Source organism: Nerophis lumbriciformis, linkage group LG09, assembly GCF_033978685.3.
Source record: "Nerophis lumbriciformis linkage group LG09, RoL_Nlum_v2.1, whole genome shotgun sequence".
NCBI lineage: Eukaryota > Metazoa > Chordata > Actinopteri > Syngnathiformes > Syngnathidae > Nerophis > Nerophis lumbriciformis.
Window position 1 is genome coordinate 10,205,419 of NC_084556.2, and position 17,528 is coordinate 10,222,946.

Here is a 17,528-nt window from a genome sequence, read left to right on the forward strand (position 1 = left end):
ATAGAAATATTATTTGTTACAACCATACGCCCCCCCCCCGCACGGTGCGTCCCCTCCCTTCCCGTATAATGACTCTTTTTGGACGTCACCACATCAAAAAATCAACACAAGATGTCAAAACGGTCAAAACTGTCAGGTGCCCAGGGAAGAAAAAAGAGAAAAGAAGAGGAGGAGAAACGAGAAAAGACAGAGGTAGCAGGTACGTAACGTTAGCCTACATGAAATTATTTGTCTGTTACAGAATGTGATAGTAACCTGGCTTTTTAGCATTAAGCTAATGTTACATGATTCGGCAATTGCTAATCAATAAATAGCTAATTCTGTTTTAACGTCGGGTTAATATTGTGGAGGGGGCTAAATTGTTGTGGAAAATAATAATGTAACGTTAGGTAATTACAGTACTCCCACCTTACATTCCTCAGGGACATTTCTTTCTTTCTTTAGTTTATTTGGAGCATGAACACACTTACATCATAATACATCACACAATTTCATATCATTTCATTTTACATCATGCCCGAAAAGGAGTAGGAAGAAGCAAAGCTTATTTAATCCTACCCCTTTCCCACTTCAAAGCGTTTACAAATATATAGAATCATTTACTGACCTTTTTATATAATAAAATAACATCTATGAATTAGTATACAACAGTTTTGTAATATGTAATTAATTAATGAATTCAGTCATTATTAACATACTGAGATGAAGAATATCTTATTTTCAATAAGGTTGAAAGTATTTCTCATAATTCTTCTTTTTTGTACTCTGTAAGCACTATTATTTTGAACAACCTCTTAAACTGGATCATATCAGTACAATTTTTAACTTCTTTACTTAATCCATTCCATAATTTAATTCCACATACTGATATGCTAAAAGTTCTAAGTGTTGTACGTGCATATAAATGTTTGTATTAGATCTTTTAAGCAGGTGTTTTTTGTTTACATTGTTATTGCCTTCTGGTTAGCTAATGTTTGCCCTGCAGGTAATCGTCACTTTTCCACCCCTTTATATATTAGGTATAGTTGTAAGTAAAAAAAAAAAGGTCAAAGACAAAGCTATTCGGGTTCTTGTGAGTATATACACTTCACTGCCGATGTGGGGGGGCGCCACCTAAAATATTGCCTAGGACGCCAGATTGGTTAGGGCCGGGCCTGCTCTCAAATATTGTTCACAAATCTGTCTAAATCTGTGTTAGTGAGAATTTATTTGCCAAGATAATCCGTCCCACCTCACAGGTGTGGCATATCAAGATGCTGATTAACCCTTGTGTGGGGTTCGGGTCTGTGGGATCCGTTTTCATTTTTTATGAGAAGAATAATTATACAATGAATTAATTTTTCAAACTGAGACTCACTGACTTCGGCTCATTTTCTGTGAAGAACATATGTCAGAATACATATTTAGTGACCACACACCCCCTACACATTTCTATTACATATAAGATGTCCGTGTGGAAATTGATGTTCTGTGTACCACACTCACACACCCACAGTCCACACACACAGCAGGCCTAGACAGGAGGACAGAGTGTAGGTATACAGAACATCAGAGGGTCAAATGTGCGAGAAAATGAGAGCAGACAGTGCTAACAATGTTGCAACCTTGTGTGGCCGGGAACCGCCTTTAATGCCTCACATTCAAACACTTTTATGTTAAAATGCTGAACAGATGTTTATTGGGGTAAGGTAAACATCTGTTCAGTATTTTAACATAAAAGTGTTTGATTGTGAGGCGTTAAAAGTCACAAAATGCAATGGGTCTATCAGACCTACAAACACTGGCTGAGCAACAACAATATGAACATTATCCAAGGGTTAAATGTCATGATTATTGCACAGGTGTGCTTTAGGCTGCCCCACGATAAAAGGCCACTCTAAAATGTGCAGTTTTGCTTTATTGGGGGGGATCAGAAAAGCAGTTAGTATCTGGTGTGATAATTGCCTCACGCAGTGCAACAGCATGTCAGCATGCCAACTGCACGCTCCCTCAAAACTTGCGACATCTGTTGCACTGTGATAAAAGTGCACATTTCAGAGTGGCCTTTTAATGTGGGCAGCCTAAGGCACACCTGTGCAATAATCATGCTGTTTAATCAGCCTCTTGAGATGTCACACCTGTGAGGTGGGATGGATTATCTTGGCAAAGAAGAAATGCTCACTAACACAGATTTAGACAGATTTGTGAACACTACAATAAACCAATCTATAAATAAATAAATGAAAGTAACGATCATTTAAGACGATAAAGAAAGAAATTCATGGACATTAATGACGACCAAACCATGCATATAAAAGATAACCTTTTTTATTTGTTGTGAAACTACAAAACATAATGTGTTTTTTTTTTTTCTCTCTTTGAGCGCTGGTGAAATATTTACAACTCTGGTCGACAGTACAGTGTCTGAGAATAAAATTCACAGCTTTTTCGGGACTCAATGACGATAAGAAAAGAAATGCAGAGGAAGAGGGAAAAAAAAGAAATTAACAGGAAAAGCACACCCAAATCACAAAGTGCAATAAATACATGCTGTTTGTTTCTCATACACACACACACACACACACACACACACACACACATCTATCATCATCACAGGCGTAACAAACAGATCCGATGGGACAAATTTCCCCCCAAAAAAAGAATTTGACAAAATTTGTGACATATGAGCATGTTCCATCTTTTCTGTAAATATTTCGTGTAGTTAAAAACCTACGTTCCTTCATCCGCATGTCTTCACAGTCCATTGAATAAATGGTGTCAATCATGACAAGAGTTCCACATCCTACTCGCTCTGAACACACACACACACACACACACACACACACACACACACACACACACACACACACACGCACTCACGCACGCGCACTAAACAAATTCTTAATGTGTTCACATTGACTAAAAATAATGCAACCATTTCCAGCTTTGATGAGTTGAGGGGAAAAACTACATCCAGTTTTTGGATTAAAAAAATAAACCAAAATATTAGAAGGAGATGTTTATCTACCGGTAAACATGTGGGAAAGTCTGGAATAGATAATGTGTGTTTTCATCAGATAACACCTAAAACAAAAGCAGAACCTCGTTAAAGAAGTGAACAGATAACTGCATTCTATCTATTGTCCGCCAGGGGGAAACAATGGGAAACATGTTTTAAAACGACACCTGAGGAGAACTAAGTAAATGATTTCCTCACTTTCATGATATGCAGAATGAGAAAAATACAAATGGGAGTAAGTATTATTGGTTCTGCTGGGAAATTAACTTCAGGATCCAGTTAGAATAGGAAAAGTTCGTACAGCCATTCAGATTAAAGAGTGAAGTGTTGCTGTCCTCCTATTGGCTGCTGGTTTTAAAACTTACAGGATACAATTGAAAGGACATTCACAGTCACAAAAAAAAAAAAAAATTTCTTGCTGTCTTTGCTTCGATAATCAATCATTCCAGCGAGATATGACACAGCTTCTGGATTTTTGTTTCTTATTAAAGTGCAGACTAATAAACTAATTTCCTACCTGAGTGTGAGCGAGCCAAACGATCACAACAGCAAAAAAGAAGGGGGGGCATATTTGTGTCCAGTTAATTGTGATTACAACAATCTGTGCTGTCAATGGAATACAATCAACCTGATTTATTTATCTTCACATTTTCATGTGACAGAATATTATTGCGATGTGACAGCAGTGCCATCTGCGGTCACGGCAGGTGTGAATAATGATCTTGGGAATTCCAACTTAAGAGAACAAGTTTGAAACAAGATGCATCAATATGCGGAGTGCTTTACTTGCAGCAGAATTTTAATTCAAAGACCATTTTTTAATATTAATTCGAAGACTAATGATCATCTTAAGTGGCTTTTGTTGCTTTAGTACCGTTGTTTGTGCTATTATTATTTTGTGTAGGTTTGTGCTGGAATGATTTTTAATGTTAGTAAAATAAAGTCAAACTGTAGCAGTGCCGTCACTAATATATACATATAATAAAAAAATGTTTTCCACAATAACAAATGCTGAGTGGCCACTGTCGTTTTCCATCTATGATACATTTTTTTCCAAAAAACCTTCTTCATATTACCGCTAAAAGGTTGACTTCATTAGTGACACGAAGCGCAGGTTAAGACTCTTTCGTTTGAAATGTTGACGGTCTAGACGTCGTCAGCCGGCAGGTGAGGGATGGTGGACTTTGCTCGCGTGAAGAAGGCCATCTTCTCCCTGAAAGTGTGTCCAACAGAGCATGTTAGTCATGGCAGTGCATGATATGCTGCTTGGATGTAATCAAAGCTTCCTCCCACCTGAAGGTTTGCACTTCAGGCACCTCCTTGCGGCTCTGTCCTCTTATCTTGTGGACGTCCTTGGCGGCCGCCCTCATCATCTTCTCCACCCTCTTTTCCTGCAGCTGCTCCTCGTGAGTCTGCGCAACGCGGCTCGGTTTAGTGTTTAGCGCCCTCTGGTGGCCGACAGGAGAATGACACCCACCTGTTTCTCGGCGTGCTTGAGGAGGAGTCGGAAGCGTTCGTCCTCTCGGACCCAGGCGGGCAGCTCGCGTTGGCCCTGCTGCCTCGCCGCCTCCAGCTGCATTTTAAGCTCCCTCAGAACCTGCAGCTCCTGAGTGAGACGGGACTGTCGGGTCCGGGACACCTGCAAGTCTAACTCCAAGTCCAGGGAGGTGCGCAGGAGGCCGTCCAGACCTTTGACCTGCACGGGAGGCTGTCAAAGAAACCCCACAATTGGTTAAGCGGCAACTTGCTGTTTACAACTTTCGATATAAATCAACATACATTTTTTTGATCGCTCCTAGTAGTCCTTTATGCGGTGCGGAACTATATTTGCTGACCTAAACACATTTTAATGGACGCCACACGTGTCACTATAGGGCAGTAAAACCATGTGATTTTAACCACAAAAGGTAGCAACCAAAATAGCATTTTTTCAACATAATAAAAGCATATAAACTGATACATCATAATTACAACAATGTTGTGGTTATTAAAAAAAAGCAAATCATGTGATTTAATTAAATATATAATTATTTAAAAATACAATTATTATTTTTAATATGATAAAAGCATATTAAACTGATATTAATATAATAAATCTGTTAAAGCAAATATTGTGTTTTAATTAAATACAATTATAGATTTAATTTGAAATAAAATTACATTATTTAACATAGGAAAAGCATATCAAACTGATTTACAATAAATATAATAAAACAATGCTGCGGTTATGGAAGAAAATATTGTGATTTATACAAATATCCATCCATCCATTTTCTACCGCTTATTCCCTTTGGGGTCGCGGGGGGCGCTGGAGCCTATCTCAGCTACAATCGGGCGGAAGGCGGGGTACACACTGGACAAGTCGCCATCTCATCGCAGGGCCAACACAGATAGACAGACAACATTCACACTCACATTCACACACTAGGGCCAATTTAGTGTTGCCAATCAACCTATCCCCAGGTGCATGTCTTTGGAAGTGGGAGGAAGCCGGAGTACCCGGAAGGAACCCACGCAGTCACGGGGAGAACATGCAAACTCCACACAGAAAGATCCCGAGCCCGGGATTGAACCCAAGACTACTCAGGACCTTCGTATTGTGAGGCAGACGCACTAACCCCTCTTCCACCGTGCTGCCTATACAAATATCGAAGTATTTAAAAAATAAAGTTGTATTATTTAATATAATAAAAGCATATTAAACTGATATAAATGTAGTACGAATATATCCCCCAGACTGGTGCCCAAACTGACGGGGCGGGGACTGTGTTCCTCCATCTGCCACTGGATCCTGGACTTCCTGACAAATCGCTCTCAGAGGGTGAGAGTAGGCTCCCACCTCTCAGCATCCATCAGCATCAGCACCGGCTCCCCCCAGGGCTGCGTGCTAAGCCCCCTACTCTACACCCTCTATACTCATGACTACACCCCTGCTCATGCCAGCAATACCACTATTAAATTTGCAGACGACACCACAGTAGTGGGACTCATTTCTGGGAGGGATGAGTCTGCCTACAGAAATGAAGTGGAGCGGCTGACTGGGTGGTGCAGGGAAAACAACCTGGTCCTTAACACCACCAAGACGAAGGAGCTGATCATGGGTTTCCGGAAGAAAAAAACAATAAACATCCAACCACTGTACATCAATGGGGACTATGTGGAAAGGCTCTCTAACTTCAGGTTCCTGGGGATCCAGATCGAGGAAGACCTGTCTTGGAGTATGAACACCTCAGTGACCATCAAAAAGGCACAGCAGAGACTTTACTTTCTGAGACTCCGCAAAAAAAAAACACCTGTCACAAAAACTGCTTGTGTCCTTCTATCGCTGCTCAATAGAGAGTGTGCTGACATACTGCATGTTTGTATGGTATGCCAGCTGCACGGTGGTAGAGAGAAACGCACTTCAGAGGGTCATAAAAACAGCCATGAAGATCACTGGCTGCTCTCTCCCCTCCCTAGATGAACTGTACAGTGCCAGGTGCCTCAAAAAGGCCCAAAACATCATAAGGGACCCATCTCCCCCTGGACATAAACTTTTTGAACTGCTGCCCTCGGGCAGGAGATCCAGGACAATAAAATGCCGGACAAACAGATTTAAGAACACTTTTTACCCGAGAGCAATAGTGTCGCTGAACAAAAGACAATAATGACTGTGCATGTGAGCTTGGTATTTTTATCTATTTATCTATGTTCTTACGTTTTTATGTGGTATTATGAATTTGCACTAAATTAATTTTTGCTTACAATTTCGTTGTACAATGTACAATGACAATAAAGATATATTCTATTCTAGTCTATTCTATATGAAGGCTGTTAAAGCAAATATTGTGATTTAATTAAAAATATTTACAGAATTATTCAGAAGAAAATGTTATTAGTTAACATAATAAAATCATATAAAACTGATGTACCATAAATATAATAGCACCGTGTAAAAGTCATTAAAGCAAATATTGTGACTTAGTTAAAAGTAGTTAAAACATTATTTAGCAATATAATCCTCATTTTATTGTAACGCATTTTTGAAAATATGAAGTTAATTCTATGGGCGCTGAAGGCTTGGTTAAAGTAATCAAATGTTTAATTTTCTTTTTTTGAGTATAGCACGTAAAAGTCGCCAATGTACAGAAAAATCATGTAAAGTTCCAAACACATTCAATTTTGTATCAATTTTTTAATTTAAATGAACTATTTCTATTTTTATTCACTAGTTTAATTTGAAATAATACATTTTGCTGAGGATGTTCACAGAGAAAAAATGAATCTTTTATCTGTCAGACCTGATGTAGTGTTTCTATCTAGTTGAACCAAGTTTAATCTGGATCTGATTCAGATGTTCCACAATAATAACAATAATAATAATAATGATGATGATAATAATATAAAGAATGATAATAATACTACATCAGCATGCGATTTGTTGTGCTCATTTGGGACATAGTTAAAGTTAAAAGTTAAAGTACCGATGATTGGCGAAATTAGTCTCTGCTTGGTTACTATATTGCATTATTTTGTTGATGAATGTGAAAACTCTCAGCACTATAATATATTCGAACATTTTCTACCTTCTTCATGCGCATGCTGCGTCGCTCCGAGGCATTACGCACAAACGGTGACTTCTTGGACAGCGTGGAGCTGTCGCTGTCACTGCGGCTGATCTGAAAAAAAAAAAAGACATGAATGAGCTTGTTATGTAATGCATGTTTTTTTTCTTTTCTTCTGGAGGCCCTTAGTTACCCTGCAAATGTACTGGCTCTGAGGTCCTGGGGAGAAGGTCTTGGAGCGGATGATGGTGCTGCCCCTCATGAAGGCGTGCTGATGGGGAAGGTCAGTGCGTCTCTCTTTGGGCCGGACCACCGAGTGGTGACCGGACGACGACATGCGGCCCATACTTGTCTCTTTGTTGACCTTTTCTGTCATGGCTGCGGCGGCAGAGGGCATCTTACTCTCCCTCCCCTCGACCGCCAGCTCCCCTGCCTCCCATTGGCTGCCATCAGCATAGAACAATTCTCCTTCATCCAGAGGCTTCTCCACATCGTCTTCATCGTCAAACACATCTCCCTCCAGAAGGTCACCGTGCCTAAGTGTGAGGGTAACAAGCCAAGTGTAAGAACTGATGGACAGCACCCTCAAAGAATGAATACAAGACTGTATCAAATGTTTATGAATTAATTCCACTTTACGAACGAGTGATTGGAGGTGACGAAGACAAATGTTTTAGAAAAACCCAGCAGCTTAGTTTAGGCTCGGAACTGGTCAGGTTGCATTCTGTCAGCGCGTTCCTGTGTCTTGTCATGTCGCAAACATCCACCTACGATTGCTCCTGTTCCGTTTATCACATGTAAACAAGCACCTAGTGCAAAAATATTTAACGCAATAATCGCAACTAGGGTAGTCAAAAGTATATATACTTCGATACGGACATGAAAAAAGTACATTAATACCTGCTTTTGTCCAGTATCGGCAGTACCAAATACTGCCCAACACAGCGCCAAAGATGATAGCTTGCTGTCTTACCAGTGTTTCCAATGTATTTACTTATTCGTGGAATAATTTGGCACTTCCGGTAATAGAAGTGTATCAGTGCAGCATACATGTAGGTGTAGATGTTCACAACACACCTCATATGCGCCTGCTCTGCCAAAAAAAGACGCGAAAGAAATGATCTGTAAATCTATTGTTGTGGGCCCGTTTTGTGGCAGATTGTAGAAATAACATTTACCGTATTTTTCGGAGTATAAGTCGCACCGGAGTATAAGTCGCACCTGCCGAAAATGCATAATAAAGAAGGAAAAAAACATATATAAGTCGCACTATGAAACTATGAAAAAAACTGCGACTTATAGTCCGAAAAATACGGTAATTAAAAAACAGCAAAAATTGAAAAATGACAAAGACAAAGTAAGGAGAATAGGCTGAAATGTTGTTTCTAATTACTAATAAAAACAAATAATTGTCTTTAAATATATGTTTCAGTCTTTTTATTAGTCTACAGTAGAACCTCAAATTCCGAACCCGTCTATTTGCAAACTTTTCAATTTACGAACTCTTACATCGGGCCAAATATGCCTCCGTGTGCAAACTATGTTTTGGTGCACGAATGCGTCATTCATTTACTCGTTTTGTGTCCCGCCTGTAGGTATTTTGTTCAGTCGGCCGCAGCATTTTTGGAAATGCAAAGCGCTCCACGTCACTTGCTGCGCAGTAGAGGACACTACTAGTCACTCCTCAGCGCTACAGCGTGTGTGCCTTCTCTTCTGTGTTTTTTTTACGAAGCAGACTTTGTACCACAGCAAGTTTTAATTGTGATGAGACCGGACTTTTCTGAAAAAATATGCAGAAGCACACTTGTTTCACAGCCGAGGAGAATACTACCTCTCGATCAGCGGCACACGCACGGACACACACAAAAAATGACCCCAATTACAATCAATGCGTTTTGCAATAAACTGGGTTGTTATTGTTCAACATCTTTAAAACGTAGAGTTGTTGCATATTCCAGATATTCCTCATAAAACATGTTTGTGACATGACTCCATTTGCATTTTTATTTATTTTTCAATACATTTAAGACATTTCTGTTCTTGTATCACTACCCACAAGTGAAGTCAAAAATGACCCCAAGTATTTCCTATGGAATCTTCTATGAACCTTTAATTCAAAGCAACTCTGATTGTCCCACTTACACATCTGATGTTAGCAGTAGTGAAGTGAAGTGAAGTGAAGTGAAGTGAATTACATTTATATAGCGCTTTTTCTCAAGTGACTCAAAGCGCTTTACATAGTGAAACCCAATATCTAAGTTACATTTAAACCAGTGTGGGTGGCACTGGGAGCAGGTGGGTAAAGTGTCTTGCCCAAGGACACAACGGCAGTGACTAGGATGGCGGAAGCGGGGATCGAACCTGCAACCCTCGAGTTGCTGGCACGGCCGCTCTACCAACCGAGCTATACCGTCCCAGTAGTCTCACCACCCAAGAAGGGGCTATGTTTGATCTACTAAAGACTGTAGGATGACAGAAAGCTAATGAGGTAATTCCAAATACTGTAAAATCTGGAACTTTTTACATCCTTATGGCTGACTCTATAGATGTGCATTATACATGTTGGTTTTATTTAACCTGTAAGTTTTGTGTTGTATCTTTCAATATTTGTGGGAGTCAAATATGTAGTAAACTCTGAACGTTGGAAGCTAACATGGTACATTTATTTTATCTTCTGCCACCAAACATATAACTAGTCATGTGACTTCCCTGCCAACATGGCCCCCAAACACAACTAATCACTTGACTTCCCTGCCAACATGGCCACCAAAAACAACTAGTCATGTGACTCCCCTGCCAACATGGCCACCAAACACAACTAGTGGCATGACTCTCCTGCCAACATGTCCCTCAAACACAACTAGTCACTTGACTTCCCTGCCAACATGGCCCCCAAACACAACTAATCACTTGACTTCCCTGCCAACATGGCCACCAAAAACAACTAGTCATGTGACTCCCCTGCCAACATGGCCACCAAACACAACTAGTGGCATGACTCTCCTGCCAACATGTCCCTCAAACACAACTAGTCACTTGACTTCCCTGCCAACATGGCCCCCAAACACAACTAATCACTTGACTTCCCTGCCAACATGGCCACCAAAAACAACTAGTCATGTGACTCCCCTGCCAACATGGCCACCAAACACAACTAGTGGCATGACTCCCCTGCCAACATGTCTCTCAAACCCAACTAGTCACTTGACTTCCCTGCCAACATGGCCACCAAAAACAACTAGTCATGTGACTCCCCTGCCAACATGGCCACCAAACACAACTAGTGGCATGACTCTCCTGCCAACATGTCCCTCAAACACAACTAGTCACTTGACTTCCCTGCCAACATGGCCCCCAAACACAACTAATCACTTGACTTCCCTGCCAACATGGCCACCAAAAACAACTAGTCATGTGACTCCCCTGCCAACATGGCCACCAAACACAACTAGTGGCATGACTCCCCTGCCAACATGTCTCTCAAACCCAACTAGTCACTTGACTTCCCTGCCAACATGGCCACCAAAAGACAACTAGTCACGTGACTCTCCTACCAACATGGCAACCAAACAACTAGTCATGTGACTCCCCTGCCAACATGTCCCTCAAACACAACTAGTCACTTGACTTCCCTGCCAACATGGCCACCAAAAACAACTAGTCACGTGACTCTCCTGCCAACAAGGCAACCAAACATAACTAGTCATGTGACTCAAGTTTTTCCTATTTCAATGGCGGGGTCGATCGTCTTTGGCTTTGGAGTCTGTTGTATGCGTTGCGTCGACGTGCGTTAGAAAAAAACTTATTTAACCAACCTGGAAGTAATGACGTTGCATGACTGGTAAGTGGTCTCCACATTTAAGTTGTATTTAACAGTGGGAAAAGAGGGTAAATGGCATTACTGGGGTTCCCAATATAACGGCCATAATGGCTGGGAATACGTGCAAGAGAATGAAAGTCAATTGTGGTAGTGTGTGTGTGTGTGTGTCTGTGTGTGAATGTGCTCCGTCACACCTGAATAATCCATAACTTTGCAGCAACTTTGTATAAAGCAGATGGCTCAAAGTGTCAGAAAAAAGTAACGCCTTACAGACTGGAAATTACAGTATAGTGATAGACTATAGGCCACTGCTGTTCTTTTATTAATCTTGGCAACTGCTGCTCCATTTTCAATTATGTGCAAAAATATGTTAAAGCACAGTGATCTTAAATACTTGACACTTTGAAAACGTTTTCCAAAAAAATGTTTAAATTTCAAAGTAAATGGGTTCCTTTTTTTTTTTTTACATTGTGGTGACGAATAAGTATCGAGAATAGTGTAAATTCATAGTTATCGGTATTGACTACTGAAATTCTGGGATAATGACAACCATAATCACAACAAAAACAGTGTAGATGGCGAGTAAGTGAGAAGGAAGGGAAAATAAGAATCTTACCACTCTTCGTCGTCTAGAACTGTGTCACTGTTGCTGGCTCCAGCCTGAAATATACAACGTGTTAATTAGCATCTACAGTAGATCAATAGTTGTTTTTTTGTTTGTTGGTGACTTAACAGAAAGTTGATTGATGGCGATATCTGGGGGAGGGGAGATATATCTACAAATCAGCTACAAATCAAAAGAGCGCGTTGTTTCACAAGTCATCTCAACATTTCCAGCAGAGGAACTTGTTGTAAGTACATGCATAATTGTTTATTAATTGTGGCCAAGACAAGGAAAATAAAGGAAATTTAATAAAAAATATAAAAAATGTTCCTGTCAGGGTGCTGTTTTGAAAAACCTGACTGCTCACTGACTGCCTATGTGCTGCACTATTGCCCTTGCTGGTTGTTGTGCTGCTCGGCAGCACCGGAGAGGATTTTGTTTGATGAAAGTTACCACACAAAACATTTTATGGAAAACTATGGCAGAAGGGCGAAAGTGGGGGAAATGGATAGTAGATAATGGATATCGTGTAAAACCGAAATTAAAATGTGTTTAATAACTGTGAAACAGCATATCTCAGGTTTTAGATTATCACATAGTTTTTAGGGCTTTTTTTTATTGATGCATTAATTATTCAAATTTTTTCACCATTTGGGGGAACAGCAGGGATCTACTGTAGTCCTCGGAGTCATATTTTCTCCATGCAACTAACCTAGGGCACCACTTTTTCTTTGTAATACACAATGTTAATTACAAAATCAATTAATTGTTTACAGTATATACATTTGTCTCATATTATTTACAGCCAATCCAACAGCCCACTGAGTGTGGCTGGCACTGCTATATTTTGTTTTCGCATTGGCCTTGTGGGATCACAAATGATTAGACTCTGGGAAAACTGCCTAGTGTGCCAAGTGTGTCTGTAATATAGTTTACATTTTATTGAAACGTTTTTTCGAGCCAAAAAATATAAAGAAAGAACACTACCAGCTATCTTAAGTTACTACTAGCGGTTTAAGTATCTATATTTTTCGCTTATCATTTTAATTTTTTTCGGTTCAAGCTTGTCACTCACTTGTTGTTTTGTCCAAGCTTGTAGTTTGCTGCAAGCATGTGCAAGAACGCAGCACAATTTCGAGAAAAAACCTAATTACGATTTTTCTCTCCAAAATTGCGATTACGATTATATTTTATACATAAAAATGCATAAAATTGCGAAAACAATGAATGAAGGAAGACATGTTAATGTTAACCTCTCAATCAACATATTCATGTCTCAATTTACTTTTAAAAATATGTGGCTTTATGCAGACAGACTCATCGCTTTTGTCGACATCATGCTCTTAAAATGAAGAACTGAAAATGTTTTGAGAAGCACTGGTATAGCCTAACGTTACCTAATGATAGCAATTTGGATAGCTAACAACAATGCGGGTGCACGCGTTACTCCAGGGCCTAGTTCCATCATTACGTGCTGAAATCTGTAAAAGGGCGGGATACAGTGGAACCTCGATTCACAAACGCCTCTATTTGCGTTCTTTTCAGGCTACGAACGTTTGAAACGGGCCAGATATACCTCGGTGTCCAACCAATGTCTCAGTGTACTGTTTTGCTTGATTCATTTTTTCATTTATTTATTCATACCTATGAAGGTTCTCATTCATCCAGGTCGTTGTCATCTCAGGGCATTTAATCGTTCGCAACTGGACTGCTTGGTTTGTCTTGGACTACGTTCTCCCGCTCATCCGAGTAGGCTTCATCAGTTCGTGCTCATAGACTTAGATTGGTCAGATCTAGTCCGACCTTTTTACATTTTGTGAGGAATAGATGGCTACGGTGGTGCCAATGGTTTGGCTTGCAATTATAGAAGAAACAAGTTCACAATTGCAAAAAAGGACGTTTATATGGTTGCTGACTTTGCCCAAGAAGTTAAATAACTTTGCAAGGACGGAGAGAAAGTGCAAAAATGTGAAAAAGTTGTTGCTAGTGTACCTAATTGAAAAGCAGCAGGCCGACAATAGCAAGCCTATCATTTGAGAGAAGGCTCGCCATTTATATGGTGACTTGATGTCCAAAAGTGACCATGCTGAAACCCAGCATCCATCCATCCATCCATCCATCTTCTTCCGCTTATCCGAGGTCGGGTCGCGGGGGCAGCAGCCTAAGCAGGGAAGCCCAGACTTCCCTCTCCCTAGCCACTTCGTCCAGCTCTTCCTGTGGGACCCCGAGGCGTTCCCAGGCCAGCAGAGAGACATAGTTATCCCAACGTGTCCTGGGTCTTCCCCGCGGCCTCCTACCGGTCGGACGTGCCCTAAACACCTCCCTAGGGAGGCGTTCGGGTGGCATCCTAACCAGATGCCCGAACCACCTCATCTGGCTCCTCTCGATGTGGAGGAGCAGCGGCTTTACTTTGAGCTCCTCCCGGATGGCAGAGCTTCTCACCCTATCTCTAAGGGAGAGCCCCGCCACCCGGCGGAGGAAACTCTTTTCGGCCGCTTGTACCCGTGATCTTGTCCTTTCGGTCATAACCCAAAGCTCATGACCATAGGTGAGGATGGGAACGTAGATCGACCGGTAAATTGAGAGCTTTGCCTTCCGGCTCAGCTCCTTCTTCACCACAACGGATCGATACAGCGTCCGCATTACTGAAGACGCCGCACCGATCCGCCTGTCAATCTCACGATCCACTCTTCCCTCACTCGTGAACAAGTGAGGGAAGAGTGGAAACCCAGCATGAAAGAACAATTTAAGGCGAGCCGTGGGTGTTTGGAAAAGTTTAAAAAGGGGAGCCGTCATTTACAGCGTCGAGTGCAGCATGGTCGCTGATGGCGAGGCTGATCAAACAAAGCTGCCGCTTCAACTTGGATTTTATCGGCGAAGGGGGCTTTCTACCTATCTTTTTAACTGTGATAAAACTGGACTTATTTGGAAAAATATACCAGAGGGGACCTTTACTACAGCAAAGGAGAATGTAGTACCGGAACACAAGCCGCTTAAGGACCGCCTCACACTGCTAGTTTGTGCTAACGTTAGCTGTGGCTGGAAGGTGACGCTATGCTTGTTTACCACTCCCGGATTGTTCAACAAATGCCACAAATATTCAATATGAAACACACAAAAATGATTTACTTTTTTGTTTATTATTGTAGCAACATTTTTGCTAACATTTTGAAGAGCACAAAGGGAATTTTGTTGTGTGTGTGTGTGTGTGTGTGTGTGTGGACGTATTGACAGTTAAGCTGCTTAGTTGTGTTTGGATAAAAAAAGAGTTTGCTGAGCCATTACCTGCTTTTTATGTTATTTTCATAAAAATAGAGTATATATACACATTATAGTGTCATCAAAGTATGCATTTTTTAATATAAAATAAGGACTTGTGTTGAGGCCCTAACCAATTATTCATGTTTATATTGTTTCTTAAGGGGAAATCCGTTTCACTATACAAACATTTCGGTCGGCGAACCATGTTCAAGAACCAATTAAGTTCCTAGATTGAGGTTCTACTGTATAATGCTTAAAACATAAGAAATTTTGCACGCTCTAGGCATTCATGTAAAGGTTGTTAATTAATATAATTAATAATTTTAAGGTTTTACAACTTCAATGTATTTTTGCACTTTACTAAAACTTACAAAGCATTCTTAATAGCAGTGCAGTGTCAGCTCTTACTGTGTTCAAGCCACCAGCTTCTGCGTCTTTCTCCTTGCCGCTGACCTCGGGCATAAAAGCTCGACTCAGCAGATTGTACCACTGGGTTTTTCTCTCCTCTGAACAGCTGATGTCGGCCAAGCTGATCTGGGCTCCCGCCTGGAGGAACCATAAAAAGTTTAAAACTCGAATATAAAGACAAACTAAATACAACAATTTGGAGGACAAGTTTGTACTTACCAAACAATGTTCGTGACCTGACTTGCCGGTGTTACATACGTCAATCCTTAGCGTCTTCTGTCGTAGTGCACTGTGAGATATCGGCATGCCGAACACCTCCTTGATTTCCACGACATCCTGAGGCATGTAGCCGCGTGTTCTGAACAGGCAGCGTGTCGTCTCTACGCACGGAAGGACCGCCACGCGAACATGCCTGCAGTGAATTTTCAGATGACACTGTTAATATATAAGAACTAAACTACTTTTTGCTGGCACGTTTTTTACTGTTTTGTGCGGATCAAATACATTAAAAGTCAAGTGACGCACATTTTATGGTCAGCGGGCAGACAGAGAGTGCTGAAGTTGGACAGTTGCATGACGAAGACAGTGAAGCGCTGGGTTCTTGACTCGTAGCGGAAGCCAAGCTGAACCTGAGCACAGCCCAAAGCTAGCCTCTCCTCATCAGAGCCCAGCAGGAGGTCAACAGGGAGGTCCGGCCTAAAAGTAAATAATATTAATCATCCTGTTTTTTTATTCCTGACGCATTTTCTGGCACGCAAAATGGTTTCTTCTTGGTACCTGCGCTCAGAGGGTTCGTATACGCCGCTGTCACCTGCAACGGACTCATCAGACACAGCTGAGATAACGCCCATCTTCTTTGGTCCCGCCCCGGTTCCTTGCAACAGTTGAGCTTAAAAAAAGGGAAAAAGGATGTTGATTGGAAAGAAAGATTCAAATCTTACATGCATTTTGCCGGGATAGCTTCACAGTCACCTTTGACCTCTTCACCCAGGAGGTCATTGCGTTTCTGCTTTTCCTCTAGCCCACCGTGGGCGCTGTGCTCCTTCTGCTGTTGCAGCGTCTGGGAGTCTATACGGATGTCCAGCTCTGCTAGCCTGTTGTGGAGGTCCAGGTCCAGGCTCAACCCGCCAGATCCCACCTCGGTGGTGAAAGCCTCCTCTGACAGAAAGGTAGTGTCTGTAACAAGTGGTGAGCACGGTGGCGAGAGCGAGGAAATCGACGACCGTGGGGACAAGGAGCTGATTGAGTGAGGGGTTTCGGACAGCCTGAGGGCTTGCATCCTGGATGATCCCACCTCTCCACCCCCTGCACTCTTCTCAGTATCTCCACCCACTCCTAGTGTTTGGCCCTCCGGCCTTTCAGCGTCCCTCCCTGTGCCGCCGCTACCTGTCACCACCTCGTGCTCGTGGATGGTGGTGATGGAGCTGGAGGGGCGGTAGCCTACCTGGCCCCCCTCCTGCAGGAGGCTTTCCAGCTTGTTTTGGAAGTCCGGGTCGGCCAGCTCGGTCTGCTCCAGGTAGATGTCGGTGAAGCTGAGCGAGGAGGTGGAGCCCAGGCTGGAGTTTGTGGCCAGGGAGTTGCGGCTTGACGTCAGGGAGCCTCGACTGCTGCCGGACGAACATGATAGGGTGCTGGCGGACAGACTGGACGGGACACATAAAAAGATAGATTTTTACAAAAGTGGCGTAGATCTGTGGTCCCCAACCACCGGTCTGTGACGCATTTGCTACTGGGCCGCACAGAAAAAATAATTAATTTATATACTACCGCATTTTCTCCAACTTAACTTTCACCTGTCCCACTAAACACACCAACAAGCTTGTTAATAGGTGTACATTACAACTACCTTGTTATAGTACATGGGACAATGCACAATGTGCCAGATTGTAGCCA

General features: G+C 41.8%; 1 protein-coding gene across 1 annotated transcript in view; it reads right to left on the reverse strand.

The window, feature by feature from the left end:
* Positions 1–2,291: 2,291 nt before the first annotated feature.
* wwc1 (WW and C2 domain containing 1) overlaps positions 2,292–17,528 on the reverse strand; it is a 45,655-nt gene continuing 30,418 nt past the window's right edge. Inside the window, exons 11-21 of the mRNA XM_061962668.2 lie at positions 16,608–17,278; positions 16,413–16,524; positions 16,161–16,331; positions 15,855–16,047; positions 15,636–15,773; positions 11,979–12,022; positions 7,736–8,078; positions 7,564–7,656; positions 4,476–4,706; positions 4,292–4,410; positions 2,292–4,211 (exon numbers count right to left, since the gene is read on the reverse strand). Coding sequence (XP_061818652.2) covers positions 4,145–4,211; positions 4,292–4,410; positions 4,476–4,706; positions 7,564–7,656; positions 7,736–8,078; positions 11,979–12,022; positions 15,636–15,773; positions 15,855–16,047; positions 16,161–16,331; positions 16,413–16,524; positions 16,608–17,278 — 2,182 coding nt within the window. The 3' untranslated portion in view covers positions 2,292–4,144. The remainder of the gene's footprint in view (positions 4,212–4,291; positions 4,411–4,475; positions 4,707–7,563; positions 7,657–7,735; positions 8,079–11,978; positions 12,023–15,635; positions 15,774–15,854; positions 16,048–16,160; positions 16,332–16,412; positions 16,525–16,607; positions 17,279–17,528) is intronic.